The sequence below is a fragment of the Zerene cesonia genome, chromosome 5 (assembly GCF_012273895.1).
Source record: "Zerene cesonia ecotype Mississippi chromosome 5, Zerene_cesonia_1.1, whole genome shotgun sequence".
Classification (NCBI taxonomy): Eukaryota; Metazoa; Arthropoda; class Insecta; order Lepidoptera; family Pieridae; genus Zerene; species Zerene cesonia.
In genome coordinates, this window is record NC_052106.1 from 6,423,740 (window position 1) to 6,434,845 (window position 11,106).

At 33.8% G+C, this 11,106-nt stretch overlaps 2 protein-coding genes across 2 annotated transcripts in view; one reads left to right on the forward strand and one right to left on the reverse strand.

The window, feature by feature from the left end:
* Positions 1–229: 229 nt before the first annotated feature.
* LOC119839895 (BLOC-1-related complex subunit 6) lies at positions 230–1,271 on the reverse strand. Its single transcript, XM_038366327.1, has one exon. It carries the CDS (start codon positions 1,078–1,080, stop codon positions 349–351), a length of 732 nt encoding a protein of 243 aa, XP_038222255.1. The 5' UTR covers positions 1,081–1,271; the 3' UTR covers positions 230–348.
* Positions 1,272–1,671: 400 nt separating this feature from the next.
* Positions 1,672–11,106, forward strand: part of LOC119840202 (ATPase family AAA domain-containing protein 2-like) — a 19,640-nt gene continuing 10,205 nt past the window's right edge. Inside the window, exons 1-17 of the mRNA XM_038366715.1 lie at positions 1,672–2,139; positions 2,576–2,654; positions 3,443–3,527; positions 4,018–4,145; positions 4,433–4,605; positions 4,817–4,912; positions 5,241–5,422; positions 5,828–5,907; positions 6,802–6,921; positions 7,837–7,917; positions 8,406–8,499; positions 8,739–8,832; positions 9,258–9,536; positions 9,810–9,946; positions 10,229–10,440; positions 10,685–10,791; positions 10,958–11,104. Coding sequence (XP_038222643.1) covers positions 2,047–2,139; positions 2,576–2,654; positions 3,443–3,527; positions 4,018–4,145; positions 4,433–4,605; positions 4,817–4,912; positions 5,241–5,422; positions 5,828–5,907; positions 6,802–6,921; positions 7,837–7,917; positions 8,406–8,499; positions 8,739–8,832; positions 9,258–9,536; positions 9,810–9,946; positions 10,229–10,440; positions 10,685–10,791; positions 10,958–11,104 — 2,187 coding nt within the window. The 5' untranslated portion in view covers positions 1,672–2,046. The remainder of the gene's footprint in view (positions 2,140–2,575; positions 2,655–3,442; positions 3,528–4,017; positions 4,146–4,432; positions 4,606–4,816; positions 4,913–5,240; positions 5,423–5,827; positions 5,908–6,801; positions 6,922–7,836; positions 7,918–8,405; positions 8,500–8,738; positions 8,833–9,257; positions 9,537–9,809; positions 9,947–10,228; positions 10,441–10,684; positions 10,792–10,957; positions 11,105–11,106) is intronic.

An 11,106-nucleotide genomic window follows, 5' to 3' on the forward strand; every position in this document is an offset into this window, starting at 1 on the left:
ACCTATGGGAACGATTTTTTTTTCATTTCCCTGCATCAGAATTACTTTATTTATTTTAAGTCTCTCTAAAGTCCCCATGATATGAATACAAAGAAAAATTATATGATGTACATTGTAAATTGTTGTTAAGTCTCACACAGTACTTACCACGGGTACACACTGTGTAAAAATGAGGCTAAAGTATTTAGGTATATTAATGAATTATTATTTTATTGATTGATAGAAATAAAAAGCTTCATATATTTATTAAACTATAAAATAATAGCTTTCACACAGATTTAAGTTATACAAATAAGTTATAATACACTCTCATACATATTTTACTTTACAAAGTATTAATTTAAATAACTAAAAGTAACTTTCAAACACTTGCAATAATCTCTTGATTTCTGCTATTCTCGCTGCTTGGGCTTGCACAGGTATCATAGCCTGAGACACCTCTTCTCCTTTTGCTAGAATAGTGTACATACTTTTTATATTATTGTCCATAGCATCACATGTCTTTGCTACAGCATCTTTATATACCTCCATATTCTGAGCTGTCAGTGAGGAATTGGAATGTAAAATACTAGATAAATTTTCTATAAGATTATCAACTGATTGTGCTATTTTTTGAGCTTCATGTTCCAAATCGTTAAGAACAGTTATATCTATTTGTCCAATTTGCGGTGCTAGTATCTGCCTATACAATTTTCCTGAAGGAGTACTTGAGCGTGATGCACTGGAACTACTAAATACTGGTGTTTCACCCTTCTTGGTCACCGGACTTGATAGTTTTATCTTAAATTCTAGATCGTCAGCCACATAATGAGTCATATCGCCCACGTAGCGAACATGTCCGTCTAAGTCTAGGGGCATTTTTTCTTGTTTACGATTTTCTGATGGTAAATCGTACGGTCTGGATGGACCAGGTGCTTTGATGTCACTATTTTCACCATTATCAGAATTAAATGAGATTTCGCTGTATGATGCAGTCATTTTAGAGGAAATATCATCATTTCCATCTCCATTTTTATTTGGTTGTTTGTCAACAATATCTTTAATAGGTTCTGTTGGCGAAACCTCAGGAGTATCAGACATTTTTATAAATAATCTTTAATTATCAATCCTATGAATACTATCAAGTTACGGGATCAAATGTATCATTATTATTATTAATAAACGCAATTACTTTTGATATGTACAATAGTTTTAATTGCAAATATTTCGTTTCGATAATTTGTGTGGAAATTTCTGCTCTTTCGACTACCATGACAGCTGACTGTGACAGTTGACAAGTGACAAGTTAAAACCTACAAGAGACAGTATAGATTATGCAAATACTATTAAAGTACGGCGAACAAGTCAAAAGAAGAAAAAAGAAAACAATACGAAAACGCTAAATAAAGTTAGGAAGGAAAATCACATTGTTGCAGACACATAAGAGGGCTGGAGCAGTGCTTGGTAGTGAACATATTACGGGCACACCTAACGGGCATATCAAACATTTTTGCATAAATAAATTCAAACAACAACCCACAAAACATTGAACCAAGATGTACAGAATGATAAAAAACAATAAATGAAAAACTGCATCACCATGTATATACAAATAAAAATAAATTCTATAGTTTTTATAGAAGTTATCCGATTCTGTCGAAAAGTGTCAAAATTGCGGGAATTTTTGACAGTTGTCAATAAAAACAATGCTAGCCTGATTCGTTGCGATCTCCTCGTCAATCAATGAGTTAGATAGTCACTCGTAATTAGAATTTGTAACAGAAATCCTATATAAATTGAGGTAAGCGATGTTGTGATACTTTTTCAAACATAGTGATATATTTTTGACTTTTCATTGTGAGCACAGACTTTAGTTACTTATTGAACATGGCGCTGCCTAACGACATGTGCGGAAGATAACGTGCAATCTTTGTCGTGTTTGTCTCTATAAAGTGATTGAATCTAACTCGTTGTAATTGTTAAGACCTCTTGTATACATTATTGAGATCCAGGTATAATTCAGTTGTCACTCAATAGTGATATTGCGTGAAAAAATCGTGTTTTGCAATGGTGAAAACCAGACGTAGTAACGGAGAGAATGGGGACGTTGACGATGGAAATTACTCACCGAATGAAGCTGGGAGTGTTTCTGATGAAAAGGTGACGAATTCCCAGCGATGCAAGGATCTTAAATGCATGGAATTTGCATCTTTGCTTGTTACGAAATGCCTTTTTTTAACTACTTCCTGTCCTCATTTCCTTCTATAGGTACTTTTGTTATGCACGATGTTGCATGAGCTTTGTCGTTTTCAGTGCAAACAGGTTTTGTCTTATGTGAACTTTTGATACATTGTTAGTATTTGAACCTATAGGTTATTAATTACAATTGTATGACTTGCTATTTGCTGTCAGATGTTTTACATAACTAAAATATTGTTGATTATAAGCATGAAGTACAAATAGTTTTCCTCAACCCCAGCACCCTTATTGTATTGTTGCTACTTCTACTTTGATGTTGTGATTATGTATTAAGTTGTATTTTTACAATACTTTTATTAGGAGTGCAAAGGTTAATAACAATCTGTAATCATTTCAGGCCTCCAATTGGTCTCAGAGGGAATTGAGAAGTAGCCAGTTTCAAGTTAAAAGAAAGATACAGCGCTGGCCAACAAGATGTAAGTTGTCTTTTATTATATTCATCATATAATATGTTATAAATTAAATATTATATTATATTGTAATATTTCTTATGAACAATTTATTACAAGTGGGTTAAAGGGCTCTTCCATCCCTTGCGTCATGAGGCCACCACATCCAATTGGAAATTTAATTTAGATAAGTGTTTAACTAAAAAATTTTAAACATTTGAACAACAACCTGTACATAATAAAAATGTTATACACATAGTTTCATAATTTTATAATAATTGGTAGATATTCTTTATTCCAGTTTACTAAAACTACATGAGCTTTAAGTGATAAGGGATAGGAATATTTCACATCTTGTTGTTACTAGAAACCATAATCTACATCTTTGTATTTACTCTGTCTTGCTACTGTTCTTGTATTTGACTAGACAACAAATAAAAGTGCAAATGCACTAACAAGCATATGTTATATCCTTGCTATTGAGTGTATAATAATATATCCTCGCTTATGATTTTAGAAATGTTTAGTATTAGAGCAATTTATAAGTGTCATTGGTTTCCATTCCACCATTAATTGATCTGAATCACCACCTGTAACCAATCAAGTCACAAGTAAGAATTTAACATATATAAGTTAGATGCCACCTGTCCTCTATGACTGATAAACACTATAAAGTTTTTGATAATTATGTTATTAAGAGCATTTTTACTACTACTTTTATTTGAGTATTTATTATAATTCATACACTTTCGGGTTTATATGCCTTAGGGATAAGTATTGATGTTTAATATAAATTCTTATATTTTTATTTAAAGACAATCGAAGCAGATTAAGATCTATCAAGATGCCTCGCATCATGTTCCCAGAAAGTGATACAGAACCTGAAAAGTATTCTAGAAGGTATGAAACTTGTTTGTATAAATGTTAAACACTTAGTATAATAAATTAACAATTGATTTTTTGCACATAGGAGTATAAAAATATGTTTTCTTTATTTGTAAAATTAGTGAGATAATTTACTATTTATTATTGTCACAAATTATTATTTCTCCTTCATTAAATTTTCTGTTAATGTGAAAAGATCTCTTAATTTTTATTTTTATGGCTTATAAAGGCTTATAAACATATGAAACAATATTTCAATACACAAAGCCCAAGAAACATGTGAAGTTGGAGGAACCAACAACAATTTTTGATTGTTGCAATAAGTGTTTGATATGTCGCATTAAATAATAAATAAATAGTTAATTAAATAATTATATAATAAATAAAGTAAATTCTGTTAAAAAGTTTTATATTGGTGGAGTAGTTTTAAATGGTCTTGATACAGAGGTACCCGCATCATTGCAGAATTTTCTCTATAGTTTAAAATTTATTAAAATATTTTTAGATCTCGTCAAGTGAGGGTATTTTTTGCGGATGAAAATGATTCAACAAATAGGAGCATGAAAATTCGTAGAAGCCGTGGACCAAGGAAAAATTATATGGAAGATAGTGAGGATAAACCAATACAGCAGAGTAAGTTATTAACTTATGAATAAAGTTGTTGCAATTTCCTTAATTTTCACAATTTAAGTAACAAAGACCTAAAATTGAGTTGAATATGATTGAATTCATAGTTGCAAAGTCATACAAGTTATGCTCATAGGCTTGCCTCCAAAACATTTATCTGTTGCCTGCTTACTTTTTTTTTAAGTACACAAAAATAAATAACAATTTCATTACCTAAATGCGTAATATGAATTATTAGAACATATTTTCTATTACAATTTTATAACCTTTTTACCCAATAAAAGATATTACAGATGTAAGGCGCAGTTGCCGCAAGCGTAAACTGCTGCATCACAACTTCAATGAGAGCTGGATTACGAACGAGTTGAAAGTGAAAGGGTACCCAGATCTGTACGGATTCCCAGCCACAAGCTCTTCTGATGAATTCACTTCGGGCGATGACGCTAGGGTTAATAATAAGAAGATTGTAAGTATGAAATAGTAAAAAGAAAACCTGAAACTTTATTTTTTTTTATCTCATTTTTTATTTACTTATATAATTATGCTATAAATGTGTTGAGAAATTGTGAGATTTTTGTCTTTTCAAGTACACATTTAATGAACTGATTTTTTTTTTAATATAAACAACAGTCTTAATCTCCTTACACTGAATAATTCTGTATAAAACAAATTTGCAGCAACAATCAAACAGAAACAGCCTTCCACAAAATACAGATGAAGATACGCAATTGTCTAGACAGAGAAGAACTTCTGCTAGGTTTAAAATGATTAAGGTAAATTTAAAAACGAATATTTCATTTTGTATCCAATGTTATAAGTCTTATTATTATTATGCATTAAATAAATTACGTCAGATGATTTTGAGTATTTTTCCCTAGCAAAAAATAAAACTTTTTTTTTACTGTAGTTAAATGAGCTTCATTTAACTTTCAAAGACTTAGGACATGGATTCATGACTTTGGTCTAAGCTTGATTTCTTTGACTTTAACCTCGGGGTTTGTGTTCCCTATAGTTTTTGTCAAAGAACGACAGTTGTAGTTCTCACTTGCTTTCTTTTCTTTTACCCGTGGCAGAAAAATAAATGTTTACTCCTTTCAATAGGATGCGTCAGAATCCGATTCAGAAAATGATAATAACCAGACAGTCATCGAGAAGAAAGTAACAGAATCGGCGCCAAAGACACAAGACGAGAAAATGGATACCAGCGAGCCGCAAGTCAAGGATGAGCCTGAAGCTAAAGATGACAAGGATAAGGAGAAGGCGAAAAATGAGGATAGTGAAAGGTAGAGTATATTATACTGTATTTGAATGGTGCGCGTTAAATCATATATAACAGGATAAATATTTGTTTTAATGGAATTTAAACTAGCATTTTTAGTTTGAAAGTAATTATATAACATTGAAGACATTGCATGTTTAAAAAACTATGTTTGGAATTGAACTGTCTTGTATATTTTAATTTGCTTCTCCTTTGCACTTGATTGAATGGAGATTAAAATTTAAAAGGAAATAAAATTCAATTATCGGGGCACGTAATTAACATTTCCCGAGTTTCGAGAACTTTTTGTATGTTTGTAAAGGTATAACTTTAGATGGTTTTTGTAATTAGCTGATGATTGATAAATTCAAGGTTTGTATAATATAAAGAATAAAGTATTTATTAGAGCAAAAAATCGTGTTTTTTTTAGCAATCAGAAGCCCGCTCGAGGCGGCGGGCGAGGCAGGGGCAGAAGACAACAGAAAAAGGAAGATAGCCAACAAGAGTCAGGTACGATTTTGAATGTTAGTGAAGTGGTTAAAAGTGATATGCGAAATTGTATTGGAAAAGCTCTTTATTTTCAAGTCAACTATAATTTTATTTTTTTATTGTAAATCTTAAGAATACCATCTATATTTATGATTATTTAAAGTAAATCAGGGTAGGGCAGATTGTTTCTTAAAAATAAAAAAGGCGGTTTGACCGATTCGTTAGTAGATCGTAATATATAGGTACGTAAATATATACGTATTCGTAACATAAAATGTTGACAATGTTCAATGAACATTTTTGTAACTATCTAAATATGTCATGGACCTGGCGAAAAGAGTTTGTTTGAACATTTATGTACGTACTAGCGGTCCGCCCCGGCTTCGCCCGTTGTTCGTACATAACCCTTAGCCTTCGTCAATAAATAGCCTATCTAATACTGAAAGAATTTTTCAAATCGGGCCAGTAGTTCTTGAGAATAGTGCATTCAAACAAACAAAAAAAAAACTTTGCTTTATAATAGTATATCTTATATCTTTAAACGAGCAATTCTTGTATATATATATGTATATATATAATTGGAATCTCGGAATCGGCTCCAACGATTTTCATGAAATTTAGTATATAGGGGGTTTCGGGGGCGATAAATCGATATAGCTAGGAATCTTTTTTAGAAAATGTCATATCCGTGTTTTATTCGTGTTTTATCGACTTGAACCTACTTTTTTAACAAATAGGAGGCGTTTGAGTAGTCCCTATTTATTATGACTCTTCCTGACATCTATTGGCGAATAATAATACTTAAATATAATTTCCAAAAAACACAATTTATAAAAAAACAAAAAAAAAATACCGAGCAAAGCTCGGTCATCCGGGTACTATAGATTATATAAACATGGCCGCCACCGCCCGCAGCGTCCGAGTCATCATCGTCGGAGTGCAGCGAGATCACGCTGCGGCCGCGCCGCTCGAACCGCACGCGCGCCGCCAAGCCGGCCTTCGTGCAGATCGCGCCGCGGCAGACGCGCGGACGAGGTGCACCCACACTTTGTGGACTTTTACTTTATTATTTTAAATCTATTGCATAGTTTTCATCGCGTGCTTTGACCGCGAATCGAAATAACGAAATTTAAGATAATACCCCCCCCCCCCCCACTCCGAGCGGCACAGCGGTGCGGCGTTGGAAGTCCTGCAATGTGCACCCTCTCTCTCTCACGTAATCGTCTTAGGAAGGTTTTGCAGTGGAACAATAAGTGAATTTAAGAATTATATTTTCCTCTATATATAACTCTAACTTTTGCCCGCGACTTGGCGCAAATTAAATTCGGAGTAGCTTAATAGATGTTATTATACATATAAACCATCCTTTTTACTCAATATTTAAAAATAGTGTGTGTGAAAGAAATGGTGTAAGTGAAAGTGGGGTTGAGTCGAAATCATATCTAAATACTTATTTTGCGCCATTGAGAAGACTTGAATAAAAAAAAAATTACATTGTCCGATGTTAACCCTGTTAGTGATGACGTATAATCGGTATCCTAACCTAACCTAACCAAGGATAGGGATAGGGGCAAATAAGGTTAAAGACTAAATAGTCTTAGATGTGTATAGTTTTTATACTAGTATTCCGCCCGCGGCTCCGTCCGCGTCGTGAAAAGAAAACAGACAATCCAATTTGTTTCCCGTACAGTTCTCGTTCCCGCACAGTCCGATGTCCTTTCTTAGGCCTCAAACTATCACTGTTCTACGTTGCATCTAAACAGGTTCAGTGGTTTTAACGCGAGGGACACGGACACAAATATGACACATAACAAAACAGACAGAGTTACTATCGCATTTTAAATATTTTTAGGAATGGATCAAAACCAATAGAATAAAGAAATGACAATGTAACGAACAAGTGAAAATAATATATATTTTTTTTATTTAAGCTGTTTATGTTGATTTCAGGTAACACATTTACAATTAGGAAGAAACCATATAGTTTAAGAGAACGAAAACCAAAATTGTCACGTAGGAAAACTATTCGATGTGAGTAATACACCTCAGTTCAATTGCAATTAACTATAAAATTGGTATGTAACCCATTTAGATGTTTGGCTGTGATCTTACTTTTATTTTCTGATATCACTTCATATCATGTCATTATTAACAAAAAACCTTCAATTCTATTAAGTTTTCTGTTTTTATCATCGACATTATTGCAAAATTCATCATACTAATTTGTATTTTATATTTCAAATTTATGTTTTCAATATAATTACGGGTATAATTAGTAGAAGTGCGAGATAATTTGTAATTTAATGTAATCGATAATTTTTTCTCCTATTTTATAATATGAAACTTAAAAAAACGTCTCCTAGAAAATTCAATTATGTCGAAATTCTCTCCTTTAGCTTGAGAACGAGTTCAATAGATAATGGAGAGATAAATCTATAATGCAAAATACACCGTTATTTACGTAAATTTAAAAGATGAATTTGTTATTATAAAAATTTATATGACTATACGATTTTTAGCTCAATCGCCGTCGAGCAGTAGCAGTAGCAGTAGCACAAGTTCTGATACTGAAGAGGATCTCAACGTTTCCATGAAGAATAAGACGAAGGGGAGGTGAGAATTTTTTACTTTAATCTAATAAATATTTTTGATATCAAGAAAAGAAAACGAAATGAATAAAAATGAAATAACATTTATATGTATAGAATAAATTTTATATGCGATTGATCTTCAGTACGATTAAAGTGTTTGGTTGTTTGTGACTTATATTTAGAAAACAAAAGAAAAAAAATCATATACGAAATTGAAAATCGCTTGTAAAATTTATTCTTTAATGCGTCTTATTATTTTAGACAAAAGTCGAGATCCACTGACGATAAGAAGACTGACAGAGCACTGCGCGATATCCAACCAATAGATGTAGATGGCAGTGTGCGGTTTTCATCGGTAATTTTCGAATAATACTTTGATTTATCACTAGATAGTATTAAACGAAGTCGCTTTCCGCCGACTGTGTGTCTGTGTGCTTAGATTTCTAAAATTAATGATTATAACAGATTTTGATGGAGTTTTTAAATAGATAGAGTGATTCAAGAAGACGGTTTAGAAAGTTAGTTTACAAGGTTTATGGCATACAATATTTATTCAACATTGAATATATACAAAAAAAGATTATGACCTGGCAGTGCAACATTTTGGTCTTATTCACGAGCTTTTTAAAAAAAAGCTTGCTATGAAATTAAGGTCCTTTAAGATAAGACAAATCACTTATATTGTCATTGATTGCAAAATAAAATTCAATGATAATTGAAAATGTTATAAGCTTGATAATTAACGACTTTTCCAATTACAGTGTAATCCTTAACTTTCAGGTGGGAGGGCTAGAAGAGCATATAAAATGTCTCCGCGAAATGGTCCTCTTTCCACTCATGTATCCGGACCTCTTTCAAAAGTTCAAAACTCGTCCAGCCAAGGGGGTTTTGTTCCACGGCCCACCGGGTACCGGAAAGACTTTGTTAGCTAGAGCTCTGGCCAACGAGTGCAGTCTGGTTGGTGGCAGGAAAGTGGCGTTCTTCATGAGGAAGGGAGCGGATTGCTTGAAGAAGTGGGTCGGGGAGAGTGAGAGGCATTTGAAACTACTTTTCCAACAGGTGAGGATGCTTTGTGCTTTGAGAAATTTTCTTATTTGTAAATAAGTACTCTCTACAGTGCAAATTTTTTTTTAATTATTTTATGTCGTCATTTTTGTTGTATTCAGGAGAATACAACGAAAAAAAAAAGGATTTTTTTGTTCTGTTTGCTTATCTGTATATTTTATTTTTGTTGTTGTTTTGTAGAAATAAATGTACTTTCTTGTTTTTCTCTTTTCTTTCAAAATATGGTATCTACCACACGTGCATATCTATTACTTTAATTAATTGCAGGCGAACAAAATGAAACCGTCCATAATATTCTTCGACGAGATAGATGCGCTTGCGCCGGTGCGCAGCGTGCGGCAGGAGCAGGTGCACACCAGCGTCGTCGGCACGCTCTTGGCCGAAATGGATGGCGTTTGTGAGAGGTATTATTTTCTTATGTTAAAATTAACGGTTTGTGTATTTAATATTATGGGGAATTGAAATATGAGGAAAAAATAAGTTTGAAAAGATGTTAGGTTTGTTCTAACCTTCGTGTTTTTATTTTTGTCTAAGAAAATTGTACTGCTATGTTCTTGAAAAAGATTATATCCATGTGAAATTTTCGTTCTGTGAACTTGGTATGAAAACTCAAACAAATAACATACTTTAAAGAAACACAAACATTTTAATAAATCGCGTCTTTAATCTAATCGGATGAATTACAGAGGTGAAGTGGTGGTTATAGGAGCTACAAATCGACTCGACGCCGTAGACCCGGCACTGCGGAGGGCTGGCAGGTTCGATCGAGAATTGCACTTTCCACCACCAAACGCTGGGGGAAGACGGGACATACTGGATATATACACCAAGGACTGGACTCCACGGCCCAGTGAAGATACGCTGAACTACATCGCTGATATTACTGGCGGATATGGGGGTGAGTGATTTGTGTTAAGGGATTTTCTTTGATGTAAGCAGTGTTCTTGCCTTTAGTACTCTGGCTCACGTATATATCCAATGATAAAAGAAATGGGAATTGCTTGAGTAGTTCATGAGCATAGCATGTTCAAACAAACTGTGTAGCTTCAATTTATAAGTAAAGATTGAAAATAAGAAACAGTGTAGTAGGTAGATATTTTTGAAAGTAATATATAAGCTTTCATGAATAAACTATGTTGTAGGATCGGATTTGAAGGCGTTATGTTCGGAAGCCGTTCTTAAAGCACTGAGAAGAGTTTATCCACAAGTCTATGAGAGTGAGCACGCTCTTATGATTGATCCGAGGAATGTGAGTAAACGTTATCTTGTTTTGGTAATAAAATAACTATCATAAGAAAACGAAAAGCCAGACAGACCGGCGCCGTTACGTAACGAAACGGTTTACCCTCCCATAATAAGTTACTATTACAAAAAATCGCAAATGCTCTTTAAGTTGTTACAATGATGGCACGCAGGTGGAAGTCACCCAAGCGGACTTGGAATCAGCGATGGACGGTCTGGTCGCGGCCGGAGCCCGCGCTGCGCCGGCGGCCGCGCAGCGCCTGCCGCCCTTCTGCCGCCCGCTGCTCGCCGCGCAGCTGCGCGCGGTTGCCGCCTCGCTGCC